The 18,060-nt window shown below is 40.4% G+C and overlaps 1 protein-coding gene across 37 annotated transcripts in view; it reads left to right on the top strand.

Annotated features, from left to right (window-relative positions):
* The first annotated feature begins 487 nt into the window (after positions 1-487).
* Positions 488-18,060, top strand: part of CEP350 (centrosomal protein 350) — a 155,825-nt gene continuing 138,252 nt past the window's right edge. For 22 of the 37 annotated variants that reach the window (XM_078356183.1, XM_078356184.1, XM_078356181.1 and 19 more), the window contains exon 1: positions 488-860. In XM_078356183.1, the coding sequence (XP_078212309.1) occupies positions 822-860 (39 nt within the window). In that variant the 5' untranslated portion in view covers positions 488-821. Of the gene's footprint in view, positions 1,139-18,060 lie in introns of all 37 variants that reach the window. The other 15 variants (XM_078356197.1, XM_078356194.1, XM_078356195.1 and 12 more) reach the window with 1 other exon arrangement.

The following is an 18,060-nucleotide window of genomic DNA, read 5'->3' as shown; positions in this document are numbered from 1 at the left end:
GAGTGCATGCTAAACAGAACTGCAACTCTCGCGAATAAAATGGCCACAGTGACAGCAGTGGGTAACGGCAGAGCTGCAACTACTCTGACTGGGGTGACGATTTACTTGAACGACAATTGGTGAAACATTGTAAACTCTCAGAAGCTGCCGTTTCTAGACTTTGAGTTCCTTCTTGTCAAATCCCCAGCTTGTTTTCTCGGCCCGGAGTGAAGTGCGCAGCCAGCAGGCCCAATGAGCGTCAGAGGGAAGGGGCAGGGGTGGTCTCTTCTGCGGATACACTTTGGCTCCTCCCGAGTCCTACGAGCTTAAACTTCGCCACACTAAACATGGCTTCCTCGCGGCTCCGCTCCCTCTTTTATCGCGCTCCCGCTTTTCGGCCACACTCAACATGGCTCTAACCGAAGGCTGCATTCCTGTGGCACTGTCTCGGGACAGTTCTCGCGATGGTTGCCTGGGCCCTACTGCTCCCGCCCTGCCTCGCGCGGCCGCTACAGCCACTGCCGCTGGCGCCGCTCCTTCTCCGTGTCAGTTGTTGGGCTGTAATGGCGACTGGGCCGCCCCTGCTGAAGTGACTCCCGGGCGGGGAAGCGGGGCCAAACCTGCGCCAGAGGGAACTGCAGAGAGCCGCAGCTCGGGGGGTGTCTTGCCCTAGGGGAGGGGAGGCAACCTTTCCTCCTGGTCTTCCTTCCCGGCGGACCGGCAGATCCCCGGAGCCGGTGCGAGGCGGGCACCCGGTGCGTCCCCGGAGCGGGGAGGCCAGGCCGGGCAGCCCTGGGGCCGGTCGGGGCGGCGTCACTGCACCCTCCGCCAGGCCCCGCGGGATGCACCGTGGGAGCCGACGGCGGAGGCGACACTCTCAGGTGAGCCGCAGGAGGACCTGGTTGGGACCGTGGAGTCTCGCTCAGCCTCAACTGTCTCTGTCCGCGGTCCCGGGTCCCCGGTGGCGGAGAGAGAGGCGGGGCCGGGCGCGGGGAGTCTTGGCCTTGCTTGGCGTCCCCCTTGGGGAACCTCCCTTGCTTCTGAGGTTTTTCCGGGACCTGGGTTTTGGGTCCCACCAGTGCCTGCTGAAGACGGAATTTCCTTCGTTACCTGCCAGTGTCCTCCCCGCTCGTCCGCCCCTCCTCTAGCCTGCAAAGAGGTAAGATACCTCTCGCCTTTGGTCTCCGGAGAAGTGTCCCTTCTTCATTTGGAGATCAGGCATATTTGGGGAGATTCCGGGGACTGGCTCCAGTGGCAGGGATGATCAATTTCTGTTCCTTTTCGGTGGGGATCACATTCTCAAGTACAGGGAAAACTTTGATCTACTCGAGTCTAGCGGCTACTGAATGTAGTCTACCGGTTTATTCACAGATAATTTAGGAAGAGATTTAACAAGCTTTATGTTTTGGAAGTTGTCAGTATTTTCCTCCGCCTTCTTTTAAATGCAGCTCAACATGCTAAGTAATATTTAGCTAATGTCACAGGATATGAATTGGAATTTGCCTGGATTTATAATTTTCAGATAGGAAGTTGCACATAGGTATAGATTTTAATGTTTTAATGCAATAGCAAATCCTTCATATGGGAAAAAAACAGGTTATCAGAAGTAGTGATTAATATACATGTACTCCACCTGATTGTTTTGATGGTGATCCTTGTTTTGAATTTGGGGAAGTCGTTATTGTTGCCATGTGAACGATACCTCCTGCCCCGTATTTGAAGAGTTCTTAAGAAAAGACTATCTTTGGCAGAGCTAGTAACAACCTGAAAAGTTCTGTAGAAACTGATAGAATACTAAAAGTTGCCCTCCATTCTAAAAATTTCTTAGTTTAAAAATATTGTTTTTAAACAAGGAAATGCGCTGCTAATGACATGGAATTGTGACTTTTAGGAATTAGCAGTTAGACCCATGCTGAAAGTTGCTTCAAAGCCATGGGCATGAAATTATTAGTTTTGGTGTGCTAAACTGACAAATTCCATTTAATGTAATAAAATAAATCTGAATCATTTGAACTGTGATTGCATCAAATTTAAGATACTGTAATCTGAAAATAAACTTCAAGCTAGAATACTTCGTATATGTGGATAAATACAAGTGTATCTCTGTCTCTTCTGTTCATCCTCACTAGCAGAATTGTATGTATGTAGAGATGGCAAGTTATTTATGTAAAAAGTTTCATACATATGTGAAAGAATTGCTTTGATTTTCTGCGATAAATTGGTGTGTGTGTCATGTAAGAGCGTTAATACTTGAATAACCAACCTGTGGGGCAATTTATGAATTATAAAGTTTCTGAATTTTTTCCTTCTTTTGTCAGTCTTTTGTCCATTTTATAACACTTCTACCATAACATGAGCAGAATAGAGGAGATGAAGTCCCTCTATAATCAATTTTATTTGTTAAATTGCTATAGGTTGTAGTGGGAGTAAAAAAGTCTAAAATAACTGACATCATTTTTTGGTGTGCTTCCATGTACATTATTTTATTTAGTCTTTACCGTGATCTTGTGAAACAGGTATGGCAGATATCATTTTGCAGTTGTGGAAACTGACGCAAAATCATTTATGTGAATACCTCTCATTTCTGCAGATAATCTGGAATTTTATTTTTAATGTTAATATAGGTAATCTGACATTTGGTATTATTTTAAAAATTATTCTATTTTTGTTCCTTTTTACATGCCCCTTATGCTGATGATCATCAGTTCTTTAAAAAACATTAGTATTTTTATAATATCTTGTTAATTATTGACAAATCATGAATCATAATGGATCACTTTACTTCTTTATGCATATACTTTTTGCTTGAACAAGATTTTTTTTTCCTGGTTTCAACTTTTTTTTTTTAATTGAATTTAAGGTTTTGGGGTACATGTGAAGAACATGCAGGATAGTTGCATAGGTACACACGTGGCAGTGTGATTTGCTGCCTTCCTCCCCTTCACCTATATCTGGCATTTCTCCCTGTGCTCTCTCTCCCCAACTCCCCACCCTCCGATGTCCCTCCCCTATTCCCCCCAACAGACCCCTGTGTGTGTTGATCCCCTCCCTGTGTCCATGTGTTCTCATTGTTCATCACCCGCCTATGAGTGAGAACATGTGATATTTCATTTTCTATTCTTGTGTCAGTTTGCTGAGAATGATGTTCTCCAGGTTCATCCATGTCCCTACAAAGGACACGAACTCATCGTTTTTGATGGTTGCATAATATTCCATGGTGTATATGTGCCACATTTTCCCTGTCCAGTCTTTCATTTGGGTTGGTGCCTGGTCTTTGGCTATTGTAAACAGTGCTGCAATGAACATTCGTGTGCATATGTCCTTATAGTAGAACGATTTATAGTCCTTTGGATATATACCCAGTAATGGGATTGCTGGGTCAAATGGAATTTCTATTTCTAGGTCCTTGAGGAATCACCACCCTGTCTTCCACAATGGTTGAACTAATTTGCATTCCTACCAGCAGTGTAAAAGTGTTCCTATTTCTCCACATCCTCTCCAGCATCTGTTGTCTCCAGATTTTTTAACAATCGCCATTCTAACTGGCGTGAGATGGTATCTCAGTGTAGTTTTGATTTGCATTTCTCTAATGACAAGTGATGATGAGCATTTTTTTATATGATTGTTGGCCTCATGTATGTCTTCTTTTGTAAAATGTCTGTTCATGTCCTTTGCCCACTTTTGAATGGGCTTGTTTGTTTTTTCTTGTAAATCTGTTTGAGTTCTTTGTAAATTCTGGATATCAGCCCTTTGTCAGGTGGGTAAACTGCAAAAATTTTTTCCCATGATGTTGGTTGCCGATTCACTCTAATGACTTTCTTTTGCCGTGCAGAAGCTGTAGAGTTTGATTAGGTCCCATTTGTCTATTTTGGCTTTTGTTGCCAGTGCTTTTGGTGTTTTGGTCATGAAGTCCTTGCCTACGCCTATGTCCTGAATGATTTTGCCTAGATTTTCTTCTAGGGTTTTTATGGTGCCAGGTCTTATGTTTAAGTCTTTAATCCAAGTGGAGTTAATTTTAGTGTAAGGTGTCAGGAAGGGGTCCAGTTTCTGCTTTCTGCACATGGCTAGCCAGTTTTCCCAATACCATTTATTAAACAGGGAATCCTTTCCCCATTGCTTGTTTTTGTCTGGTTTATCAAAGATCGGATGGTTGTAGATATGTTGTGTTGCCTCCAATGCCTCTGTTCTGTTCCATTGGTCTATATCTCTGTTTTGGTACCAGTACCATGCTGTTTTGATTACTGTAGCCTTGTAGTATAGTTTGAAGTCCAGTAGTGTGATGCCTCCTGCTGTGTTCTTTTTGCTTAGAATTGACTTGGCTATGCGGGCTCTCTTTTGGTTCCATATGAAGTTTAAGGTGGTTTTTTCCAGTTCTGTGAAGAAGGTCATTGGTAGCTTGATGGGGATAGCGTTGAATCTCTAAATTACTCTGGGCAGTATGTCCATTTTCTCGATATTGATTCTTCCTAACCATGAACATGGAATGTTTCTCCATCTGTGTGTGTCCTCTCTTATTTCATTGAGCAGTGGCTTGTGGTTCTCCTTGAAGAGGTCCTTTACATTCCTTGTTAGTTGTATTCCTAGGTATTTTATTCTGCTTGTAGCAATTGTGAATGGCAGGCTTGAACAAGATTTTTAAAGTGTAGTTTATTTATTGTCTTTCACTTCGTTTGGATACTTAGTTCTGTCCTCTTTATTCTTCCAGTCATTTATACTCTTCGTTATATAAAAGAAATATCAAGCCACATGATCAGTAGCATAATTGGAATGTAGTAGCATCTTGATTTTATTGTTGAGACAACTGATGATTTTAAAAGTTAATTCTCTGTGTATAATTGTGATTGTTATTTTTGCAATGTGAGGGAAACTGAAATCATTTTTCTTACTGACTTTTCCCATGTCAAAAAATTTTAGTGTCATAGTTAAAAATAGATGGCATAGTATTTTTTTCTGTATTGATTTTTTTTTTTTGTTCATTGTTACCATAAGTGTAATTTTATATTTACTCGTGGTTATTTTGAGTTATTCTTTCCCTTTCTCATCTGATCAGTAAGTTCCATGATGGCAGAGATCCTTTATTCACTATTATGTACCCAGTGCCTAGCATATGGTAATGAGGAAATTGACTAAAGAGTGGTCCCAGGATAATATTTTAAAAGCAAAACAAAACAAAAAACTAGTTCTTAGTTCCTAGGCACATCTCAACTCTTGGGAATATGTTCCAGAGGTATGCTCAGATTTGCTAGGTAGCAAGGGAATGACAGCCTGGGATTAAAAAGTCACTGAAAATAAGCCACAGTGGAAACTTTATTGACTATTTTAATGATTTGCCTAGGTGCTCTGGCAATTGTTATGGTAATTTAAAGAAAATAGAAACTTTAAGACCCTAACCTGTTATACTAGTATTACAGTATTGTAGTAACTTTGTAATCACAGGCTTGTAATAGCTTTTTTTTTTTTGAGTTGGAGTTTCGCTCTTGTTGCCGGAGATAGAGTGCAATGGCATGATCTCGGCTCACCACAACCTCCACCTCCCAGGTTCAAGAGATTCTCCTGCCACAGCTTTTCAAGTACCTGGGATTACAGGCTTGTGCCACCATGCCTGGCTAGTGTTTTGTATTTTTAGTAGAAATGGGGTTTCACCCTGTTAGCCAGGCTGGTCTCAAACTCCTGACCTCAGGTGATCTGCTTGCCTTGGCTTCCCAATGTGCTGGGATTACAGGCATGAGCTACTAAGTCCAGCCAGGCTTGTGATAACTTTAAGTCACTTCTTAATCACAGCGTTGGGAGTTTAAATTCTTCAAGGCCATCTAGTCCAATTCCCGTATTTTATACGTACGAAAACAGAGGTTGTATAGGGGTGATATCTCACACACAGTTGATTTCCTAACTGGAAGAAGAATCCACTACACAGCTGCTGAGTCTATAATATTTCAGATAATTATAAAATCCGAGCATAATTGTGATCAACTGGCAGTCTAATCAGTATTAATTAAAAACTCAAAATGAGCCTTTTTTTTCATGAATCAAAAGTGTTAACTTAAAAATGAATCTGATCCCTCTTCTCTATAATTGGGACTATGAATTGATACCATTGGAGCAATCTTTTGGAAGGAAATTTGGCATTTGGTAACAAAATTAAAAGTGTATATACTCTTTCATAAAATCATTTCCTGTTTAGGAGTTTATCTTACATAAATTTTAACACAGCACAGGAATTCTATAAGAAAGTTTATGTTAGCATTACTATGCAGTTGTTAGCAGGTTTCAGGATATCTATATTTACTTCATGAACAGCAGCTGAGCATGTCTTTCAGCTCCTGAGACCATGCAGTGGATTTTCTGGGTTCAAGACCTAACTGCACCACTTTCTAGCTGTGACTCTTGGCAAATTACTTAAAGTCAACTATAGATTGGATATACTAGTAGTTCTCATCTTAAAGGGATACCATGAGAATTAAATGAGTTAACACTTATGCCTTAAGTAAGCATAATAAGCACCACGTAAGTGTTTGCTGTTACTATTATGTATTGACATGGAAGAATGTTCATGATATAAAATTGAGTAAAAAAAATAAGTTGCACTACAGAATGTGATTTATTTAAAAAACACATTTATTAAAAAATACAGTGGCTCATGCCTGTAATCCCAGCACTTTGGGAGGCTGAGGTGGGTGGATCACAAGGTCAGAAGTTCAAGACCAGCCTGGCCAACATAGTGAAACCCCATCTCTACTAAAAATACAAAAATTACCTGGGCATGGTGGTGTGTGCCTGTAGTCCCAGCTACTTGGGAGTCTGAGGCAGGAGAATTACTTGAACCCAGGAGGCGGAGGTTGTGGTGAGCCGGGATAGTGCCATTGCACTCCAGCCTTGGCAACAGAATGAGGCTGTCTCAAAACAACAACAAAAAACACATGGACAAATAAATGTATTTTGTTTTCATTTTGCATGTGACTAGAAAAAGGTCTATTTGGGCAGACATAAAACCATTACATGTGTTATCCCTGGGGGAGTGGATGACTTTCCTTTTTAACTTTAGATGTTTTATATGGTTTTACTGTAAGATTCACTTATAATTATTGAAACTTTTTTCTAAAAAAAATTGAAGTAAATTTTTTCTTGTATTTTATAGTGATATAAATGTATTTTTTGAATGTAATTTTTAGAGATCTATCCATTTCATCAATAGAATATCTTATAATTAGATCCTATGTCAAAACTTTTGTTGATGGAAGGGCTGAGTCTCAGTGGCTCACACCTGTAATCCCAACTCTTAGAGGGGACGAGGCGGGTGGGTCACTTGAGGTCAGGAGTTCGAGACTGCCTGGCCAACATGGGGAAAACTTGTCTTTACTTAAAATATGAAAACTATCCGGGCATTGTGGCAGGCCTGTAATCCCAGCTACTGGGGAGTCTGAGGCAGGCGAATTGCTTGAACCAGGGAGGTGGAGGTTGCAGTGAGCCAAGATTGTGTCACTGCACTCCAGCCTGGGTGACAGAGCAATACTCTTATCTCAAAAAATGCAAAACAAAAAAGAAACTCAACTTTTGTGGGCCGGGTGCAGTACTCGTGCCTGTAATCCTAGCACTTTGGGAGGCTGAGGCAGGCAGATCACCTGAGATTAGGAGTTAGAGACTAGCCTGGCCAATTTAGGGAAACCCTGTCTCTACTAAAAATAAAAAAAACTAGCTGGGTGTGGTGGCAGGCACCTGTAATCCCAGCTACTAGGGAGGCTAAGGCAGGAGAATCACTTGAACATGAGAGGTGGAGGTTGTAGTGAACCAAGATCTCACCAATGCACTCCAGCCTGGGCGACAGAGCGAGACTCCATCTCAAAAACAAAAAGCAAAAACACACACAAAATTTTTGTTGGTAGAAGGTTGAAATTTAGGAAAATCCGTAATAAAGATATTTGTTTTTCTGCTAACTTTGTAACCTTAAGTCTTATTTCTTAATTTACGAAGTAAACCCATAGGCTAGATCAGTGTTTCTTAAATGTAGGATTCCTAAACTGTGCACTGAGGTAAGTCCTCACTTAATATTGTCCATACGTTCTTGGAAACTGCAACTTCTGGTCACAGGAAACATTAAACTTCTAAGACCCCAAACACCTCTAATGTTAAACGTTGAAATAAATGTGACCTCCATGTAGATTTAAGAAATACTAGGAAAAATCAAGTAAGATAAATATTTACCCACTTAATTCAGTTCAGGATGGCAAGTGGCTGGAGCCTGTCCTGGCAAGCATCGCAGGTAGCATTTATACACACGTGTGTGTGCGCGCTCTCTCTCACTCTCACTCTCTCTCTGTCTCTCAGACTGGGACCATTTAGACATGCCAGTTCATGTCAGTTCACCTAATGCGTGCACCTCTGTGATGTAGGAGGAAACGAGTATACAGAGAGAAGCCACACAGTCATGGGGAGAACATGCAAACTCCACACAACATGGTAGCCCTGGCAGGAAATCAATCTTTTTATTCTCATCAAAATTGTAAAGAAATGACATTGAATCAAACTGTGTTATAGAGGGCTCGCTGTACTGTGGAACACCATTGGAACTCACATGGACACTATGGGATATTTGAGAAATTTCCAGGGAAACAGCAATATTGGATAGCTGTGGGATGTTTAACATCTGTAGGTCACTGCTCAAACTACCAGTTTGAGATAGTGCACAAAAGATTGTGTGACATTCTTTCTGATGAGAGTGTGTCTTCAAAAGCTAGGTTTTGGGAGGTTGCTGTGATAAAAAGCAAGTACTGTGCAAAAATCAATTTGGAGTAAATGCAGGTGATGGTGTCCAAAATGATTTCAAGATTTGAGAAACTGTGTAATGTCTAGTAGGTGCATACATCCTGTTAAGTAATTGTGGTAATTTAGTAATAAAAATATTTACTTCAATATATACATATTTATTTTTCAAACTGCTACTAAGTTGTTAGGCTATAAATGCTTATTAGGTTGTGGACTTGACTTACTAAATGGAACTGTTAGGTATTTTTTTGGCCTAGGGGTTTTATAAGAAAAAAAACTGTCGGGCGGGCATGGTGGCTCATGGCTGTGATCGCAGCACTTTGGGAGGCTGAGGCAGGCAGATCATGAGGTCAAGAGATCAAAACCATCCTGGCTGACATGGTGAAACCCTGTCTCTACTAAACATATAGAAATTAGCTGGGCATGGTGGCATGCACCTGTAGTCCCAGCTATTTGAGAGGCTGAGGCAGGAGAATTGCTTGAATTCAGGACATGGAGATTGTAGGAGCTGAGATCACACCACTGTACTCCAGCCTGGTGACAAAGCAAGACTTCATCTCAAAAAAAAAAAAAAAGAAAGAAAAAGAAAAAAACTCATACTGAAGGTCTGTGCACTGAGAAGTTTGGGAACCTCTTGAACTTTTGACCAGGACACCCACAGTAAGAAACATATTTTCCAGGTGCCGGGTGTGGTGGCTCACGCCTGTAATCCCAGCATTTTGGGAGGCCGAGGTGGGAGGATCATGAGGTCAGGAGTTCGAGACCAGCCTGACCAGTATGGTGAAAACACATCTTTACTAAAAGTACAAAATATTGGTTGGGCATCATGGCGCATGCCTGTAGTCCCAGCTACTCAGGAACCTGAGGCAGGATAATTGCTTGAATCCGGCAGGTGGAGGTTTCAGTGAGCTGAGATCATACTGCTGCACTCCAGCTGGGCAATAGAGTGATACTCTGTTTCAAAAAAAAAAAGAAAAAGAAATATATTTTCCATGTTCTGTGCTCCCAGAGGTTGATTTTTTAGATTTATCTTTTTTATTTTTTTAACAATAAAAAGAATAGACGTGTATTACATGTGTATGTGTATATATAATGAAACAAAGGTTTCACTTTTGAAGTTTTACTTTAAGCCCTCATGGCCAGGTGCAGTGGCTCATGCCTGTAATCCAGCACTTTGGGAGGTCGAGGGAGGCAGGATCTCTTGAGGTCAGGAGTTTGAGATACGCCTGGCCAACATGATGAAACACCATCTCTGCTAAAAATACAAAAAAATTAGCCAGGCATGGTGATGTACACCTGTAATCCCAGCTACTCGGGAGGCTGAGGCAGGAGAATCACTTGAACTTGGGAGGTAGACGTCGCAGTGAGCCAAGATTGCACGACTGCACTCCAGCCTGGGCAACAGAGAGACTCTGTCTCAAAAAAAAAAAAAAAAAAAAGTCCTCACTACTTTCGGTACGCCTGATATTTGCAAATCAATTCTATTTAGTTCCATTTAAAAAAAAATGCTAGCTCCAATCCACCATATTGATTTGTTTTGTTTTTTTTTAACCTACTAATGGGTTATGACTACACACTTGAAAGCATGAGGCTGGTTGACTCCTAATGTCCAGCTTTAATACAGGTTGTTTCTCTGATTAGCTATAAATGAAGTTAGACTATACTTCAGCTTTTATTTTAGATTTGAGTTGGGGGGATACATGTGCAAGTTCATTACATGGATATATTGCATCATGCTGAGGTTTGGATTTCTACTGAATGTATCACTGAAATAGTGAATGTAGTAGCCAGTTGGTAGTTTTTCAACCTTTACCCCTTACCCGTCACTTCCTACTTTTTTTTCTTTTCTTGAGACTGAGTCTCACTCTGTCACCCAGGCTGGAGTGCAGTGGCACAATCTAGGCTCACTGCAACTTCTGCCTCCCAGGGTTAAGTGATTTTCCTGCCTCAGTCTCCTGCCCCAGCCTCCCAAGTAGCTGGGACTACAGGTATGAGCCACCGTGCCTGGCTAATTTTTTGTATTTTTTAGTAGAGACGGGGTTTCACCATGTTGACCAGGCTGGTCTCCAACTGGTGGGCTCAAGTGGTCTGCCACCTTGGCCTCCCAAGGTGTTGGGATTACAGGCGTGAGCCGTCATGCCCAGCCCTTCCCCACTTTTGGAGTCCACAATCTCTTTTTTCAGCTTTATTATTTATTTGTTTATTTTAATTGTACTTTAGGTTCTGAGGTACATGTGCAGATCATGCAGGATTGTTGCGTAGGTACTTATATGGCAAGGTAGTTTGCTGCCTCCATACCCCCATCAACTATACCTGGCATTTCTCCCCACATTAACCCTCTCTACCCCCCACTGTCCGTTCCCTAGCCCCCCAACAACAGATCCCGGTGTGTGATACTTCCCTGTCTGTTTTTACCCATTGTTTAGACCCCACTTAGAACTCGCGATACTTGATTTTCTGTTTCTGTATTAATATGCTTAGGGTAATGGCCTCCAGCTGTATCCATGTTGCTTCAAATGACATGATCTCTTTCTTATTTATGGCTGCATAGTATTCCATGGTATATATGTACCACATTTTCTTGATCTAATCTACTGTTGATAGGTATTTAGGTGATTCCATGACTTTTCTATTGTGAATAGTGCTGTGATAAACATACTAGTGGAGGTGTCTTTTTGATAGAATGACTTATTTTCCTTTGGATAGATATCCAGTAGTGAGAATTCTGGGTCTAATGATAGTTCTAAGTTCTTTGAGAGATCTCTGTATTGTTTTCCACAGCAGATGAACTAATTTACATTCCCACCAGCAATGTACAATATTCCCTTTTGTCTGCATCCTTGTCACGAGTTGTTTTTTTTTTAACTTTTTTTTTTAACCTTTTTTTTTAACTAATAATAGCCATTCTGACTGGTGTGAGATGATGTGGTTTTAATTTGTATTTTCCTGATGATTAGTGATGCTGAGCATTTTTTTCATATGTTTCTTGGCCACTTATATGTCTTCTTTTGAGAAGTTCCCATTTATGTCCTTTGCTCACTTTTTAATGGGGTTTTTTTTTTTTTTTCTTGTTCATTTAAGATTCCTTGTAGATTCTGGATCTTATTCCTTTGTCAGATGTATAGTTTGCAAATTTTTTTTCCCATTCTTTAGATTACCTCTTTACTTTGTCAACTGTTTCTTTTGCTATGCAGAAGCTCTTTAGTTTAAGACCTGTTTATTACTTTTTGTTTTGTTGCATTTGCCTTTGAGGATTTAGTCATAAATTCTTTGCCTATGCCAAAGTGCCAAAGAGTTTTTCCTAGGTTTTCTTATAGGATCTTTATAGTTTGAGGCTTTACATATAAGTCTTTAATACCTCTTGAGTTAATTTTTGTATGTGGTAAAACGTAGAGGTCCAGTTTCATTCTTCTGCATATGCTAGCCAGTTTTTTTTTTTTGTGGGTGTGCAGCTTTATTTCTGGGTTCTCTGTTCTGTTACCTTGATATATGTATCTGTTTTTGTATTGGTAATACAAAACATGTATTATTCTCCTTTCATGCTGTTCTGGTTAGTATAGCCCAGTAGTATATTTTGAAGTTGGGTAATATGATGCCTCTGGCTGTGTTCTTTTTGCTTGGCTATAACTTTTTTTGGTTCCATATGAATTTTAGAATTGTTTTTTCCAATTTGTGAAAAATGATAATTTGATGGGAATTGAATTTTTGGATTGTTTTGGGCAGTATGGTCATTTAAATATTGATTCTTTCAGTCCATGAGTATGGAATGTTTTTCCGTTTGTGTCATCTGTGATTTCTTTCATCAGTGTTTTGTAGTTCCCCTTGTAGAGCTCTTTAACCCCCTGGTTAAATTTATTCCTGGATATTTTATTTTATAATAAAAGGCTGGAGTGCAGTATTGCAATCATAGCTCACTGCAGTCTTGACCTCTAAGGCTCAGTTGATCCCCCAACCTCAACCACCTGAGTAGCTGAGACTACAGGTGCATGCCACCACACCTGGCTAATTAAAAAAAATTTTTTTTAGAGACTCGGTCTCCCAGGCTGATCTTGAACTCCTGGACTCAAGCAGTCCTCTTACCTTGGCCTCCCAAAATGCTGGGATTACAGGCCTGAGCCACTCCACCTGGGCTTAACATTTTTAAATGAAAAATAACTAACTATTCTCAACAATAAAAAGCAGTGAGTGGCATTGTTTGACATTTTTCAACTCCTTTAAATGTCTGGTTTAATAGAAGATATCAGGATTCTCATATCTGCTTCTGCATTCAGTCTACTGTGCTATCATATGTCATATGGCCTTTGGAAATCCGCATTATACATTCATAAGAGAATGAGAATAAAAAAGGCAAAGTCTTAATAATATTATGGAAATAGTTTTGATTTCAAGGATGCTTCCTGAAAGAGTCTGAGAGACTCTCAAAGATCTCTGAACCACACTCTGAGTACTGGTAGTACAGATTATAAATTCAGACTAGAAAAGAACCTTACAGGTCATATGGTCACCTCTTCTTGAGTCACCTCTTCTTGTAATTGTTTCTGGTTTATGTAGTTGGGTGACTGAGATAAGGAATACCTCATTTGTTTTTTGTGGGATAATAATGAGCTGGCTTTTGGAGATGGTAAGTTTGATGTGCCTTTCAGATTTCTAAATAAGCAGTTTGATGTGTGAGTTAGGATTATCAGAGGTAAAATCTGGAGTTTTGGTAGTTATTGGCATATAGGTGGTTTTGAAAGCCTTTTGCAAGAGTGAGGTCGCCCAGCAAGAGAGTATAGTGTTAGAAGCAAAAAAGCTGGAGGCCAAATCCTCCTGTACTTCAAGGTTTAAAAGCTATATGGAGACAGACTAGCTAGTAAAGGAGACAGAAAGACAACTAGAGAAGTGGGAAAATCGGAGTGTAGTATATAGAAGTCATGGGAAAAGAGTGTTTTTAAAGAGTGGTCAATTGTAATGAAGCTGCCCAAGAGGTCAAGTAGGTTGAGGATTGAAAATACCTATTAGATTTGGAGATGAAGAGGTTTTTGGTCATTTTAATGAGAGTTGTTATGGAGAAATGGGGATGGCAACCACTTTGGAGTTGCTCGAAGAGTGATTGAAAAGTCTAAATGGACACTGAATGTATTCAACTTTTTTGAGAAGTTTGTGAAGGAAAAAGCAGTGGAGAAAGGTGGTGAGTTAAGGGAATTTTTTTGTTTGTTTTTTTTTAGGTAAGAAAATATGACTATATATAAATACTGATAGGAAGAGTCTCAGAGAGGAGAGGAGATTAGAGACACATGTGAGAGAAAATAATTTGATGGTGTGGTTTCTTGAGAGAACCTGGGTGTGAAGATCCAGAAACAGGTGGAATATTCTTATGGCTCCTTTTCTGTAAAAGTTACTTATTCTTTTCCCATTCTCTATATGATCTCTAAGCCTGCATGTTAAGAGAGGAAGTTAAATATAAATGTAATTATTTTTAATTTCTTGGCTACTGTTTTGTGTGAGCCTTTGTACTTCTCCCATGAGGTTGATATTTTGGTGATATTTGAAATGAGGGGTCTTTATTGGCTTTAGATCATGGTTGCTGTCAAGCAGTCAAACTTTTAAAGTCACATCCTTCTTTGATTTATAGATGTCTGTGCTTTTTATTTATCTCATTTTAACAGGATTCTTTTTATGCCATCTAGTAGCTTTACTGAAATTGTGTTTCTATTTTGTATTGCCAAGTTAAATTCATCCTTGGCTAACTTTTGGAAGTTATTATTTGATTTTTCATTTATATTAAATTTAATTAATTAATTAATTAATTAATATTGAGGCAGAGTCTCACTCTGTTGCCCAGGATGGAGTGCAAGTAGTGCGATTTCTGCTCACTGCAACCTCTACCTCCTGGGTTCAAGCATTCTTCTGCCTCAGCCTCCTGAGTAGCTAGGATTACCTCACCTGGCTAATTTTGTATTTTTAGTAGAGATGGGGTTTCTCCATGTTGGTCAGGCTGGTTTTCGAACTCCCCACCTCAGGTGGTCCACCCGCCTCAGCCTCCAAAAGTGTTGGGATTATAGGCGTGAGCCACTGTGCCTGGCCTATATTTTATATGATACAATTAGTATGTCAAATACAGTTTCTTTTATTCGTCACGCTATTTGACTTTAATATGAACAAAGCCCTATTGTTTGTGTAGGCTTTGATTTTTTTTTTTTTGTTTGCATGAAGCAACTTGTTTCTCTATAAGATGCTAATCTCATTGTAAAGCGAACACTAGAATAATGAGTCACTACAATGACTAGTCAAAGTATTCTTTAATTTTTTTTGTTTTCGTTTTTTTACATAGGGTCTCACTCTGTCGCCCATGCAGTGGCACGATCACTACTTACTTACTCCACCTCTCAAGGCTCAGGTGATCCTTCTGTCTCAGCCTCCTGAGTAGCTGGAACTATAGGCATGAACCACCATGCCTGGTTGATTTTTGTATTTTTAGTAGAGTCAGCGTTTTGCCATTTTGCCCAGGCTGGTCTCAAACTCTTGGGCTCAAGAGATCTGCCTGCCTCGGCCTCCCAAAGTGCTGGGATTACAAGCGTGAGCCACTGCATTCAACCTTTACATTTTAAGAATTTTAAGAAGCTTGCAATATTGTAAGGAGATGTACTAAAGTGATATAAGTGCTATGTTACTGGTTTCTGAGAACTGTGGCAAGGGCCTAAGAGAGGAAAGAAAGGAAACAATGGCCAATATTTGATCCTTTAACAACATAAATATGATCACTGTCAGAACTTGAATGATCTTGTCCCCTTCCTTCTCCAGCTTTGTCTCTCTCAAGTTTTCTTCTCCAACACACAGGATTTTTGGTTTCTTAAAATGTCATGCTTCTTTCTTGTCTCAGGGACCTTTCTACATATTGTTCCTACTCCTGAGAAAGCTTTTTCTTGCTTACCTTAGCTAACTCCTTTATCTATCCATATAGGTCTCAGCTCAAATGACCCTTTTCTCTCCACTTCCCAGATTAGATGAGTTCTTTCTGTTATGTGCTGCCATAGCACTTTAATTTTTCCTCATTTTCATCCTATTTGTAATATTTGTTAATTGTTAACCTTCAGACTCTGTGAGGGTGGGAGCCATGTGGTTTTTTTCATTGCTGTACCCAAACTGCTTAGGAGTATTTATTAAATGAATGGGTGGCATGGGTCAAATGGAAGAAGGGGTTTTCATGGCTGTGGAAGGATATCACTCTGATCCAGCAATGGAGGGGATAAAGGAGTTTGCTGAAACAACTCACCTGCTCTGTTTAGGAGGGATGTGAGAATAAAAAGCTTCATCTGTAGATATTTGTGAGGAAGTCCCATCCTTTAGAGGTGAGTTTGATAATAGTAGAGGCACATTGGTTAAAGGAGCATTCTCTAAAAAAGTTAAAGGGTGGCTAGGCATGGTGGCCCGTGCCTGTGATCCCAGTACTTTGGAAGACTAAGGTGAGAGGGTCTCTTGAACCCAGCAGTTTGAGACCAGCCTGGGCAATGTATCAAGACCTCAAAAAATAAAAAAAGTCTGCCATGGTGGTGGCATGTGCCTGTAGTCCTAGCTACCTGGGAGGCTAAGACAAGAGAATTGCTTGAGCCTAAGAGATTGAGGCTGCAGTGAGCTGTGATTGTGCCATTTCTCTCCAGCTTGGGCAGCAGAGTGAGACCTTGCTTAAAAAAAAAAGGAAAGAAAAGAAAAAGAAGAAGTTAAAGTGCAGCAATGTAATTTATGCAGGAGAAGTTCTTAAGATGGCAATCTAGGTGGGAAAGCAAGGTGCCTTATGATGATGAGATTATGGGAGAGGATAGGGGATTGTTGTTATGGATGGTGGCTGAGTTGGAATATTATGAGAGGCATTATGTGAAGTGACTGTTAGAGGGCTTCAGAGATTTTCGGCAGAGCTGGATTTAATTTCCAGTTGTGTCACTTACTAGCTGAAATGACCTTGGTCTAGTTCCGTAGTCTGTCTGATGATGTTTCTTTATTGGTAAAATGGATATAAAGAAACTTGCCTCATAGGTTGTGATAGAGATTAAAAATAATATATGGGAAAAAATAAAGTCTTTGGCCCACATAGAAGGATACATAAAATGGTATAGCTGTGATTATTACCTTGTTAATTGTCCTCACAGTAACCTCCTCATAGTGTTAGAGGTCCATAATTTTGGCTTCTGGTTTAAAGGCAGTATGGCTGTCAAGTGTTCTGGAGCTTTGGAAGATCAATGTTCTCAGGTGGTAGGGGGATAGGATCAGTTCTCTCCCTTGATGTTCATCTTTATGGAATCAACAGTGGTTTTGGAAGCTTCAGGCTTCAAAGAGTAGGACTGAAGATAATCACTAGAGCTGTAGTTCTCAAAGCTGGCTATGTTTTGGTATCCCTGTAGACCTTTAAAAATACAAATTTGGGGACTATTCTCAGACCTGCTGATTCAAAATCTCTTGAAGGTGGGCACCTTTGTTTCTAAAATGTTATCCAGATAATTGTCTTTCTAATGCTTTGTGAGAAAGCATGTTCAGGAGACAAGAACTCTGCATCTGCTTGGAGGAAGACATTGTGTGGCTGCTCTGAAACTCACTTCAATGGGAATGATTGGGAATGTATGTGTGGGTTATTTGGGAGAAAGTTATCTTTATAAAAAGGCTTAAGAACAGCAGGGTGCAGTGGCTTACACCTGTAATCCCAGCCCTTTGGGAGGCTGGGCAGGTGGACCACCTGAGGTCAGGAGTTTGAGGCCAGCCTGGCCAACATGGGGGAAACCCCATATTGACTAAAAATACAGAAATTAGCTGGACACGGTGGTGCACACCTATAGTCCCAGCTACTTAGGAGGCTGAGGCTGGAGAATCGCTTGAACCCTGGAGGAAAAGTTTGCAATGAGCCGAGATTGTACTACTGCACTCCAGCCTGGGCTACAGAGCAAGACTTCATCTCAAAAACAACAACAACAAAAAAACACCTAAGAACTAGCTCAGAAGTGGAATGAGGGAAGTGTAATGATTTTAAAGTATTATATTTAAAAGATTTAAATAAAAATGATATTTCCTATATATCCCCATTTGCCATGGATTGAAGTGAGCAGATAATATAATAACTGTAATTGAAGGTACATTTTGACATTGACTAGCATCTTAAGACTAATATTTTAGGCTGGGTACAGTAATTGCAGCACTTTGAGAGGTCAAGGTGAACAGATCACTTGAGTTTAGGAGTTCAAAACCAGCCTGGGCATCATGGCCAAACCCTGTCTCTACAGCATACACACATGCAGGCATGCGCGTGCGCACACACACACACACACACACACACAGCTGGGTGTGGTGCGGTAT

This window comes from Callithrix jacchus, chromosome 18 (assembly GCF_049354715.1).
Source record: "Callithrix jacchus isolate 240 chromosome 18, calJac240_pri, whole genome shotgun sequence".
Lineage (NCBI taxonomy): Eukaryota > Metazoa > Chordata > Mammalia > Primates > Cebidae > Callithrix > Callithrix jacchus.
Note: the sequence above shows the minus strand (reverse complement) of the source record. Positions and strands in the feature narration are given on the sequence as shown.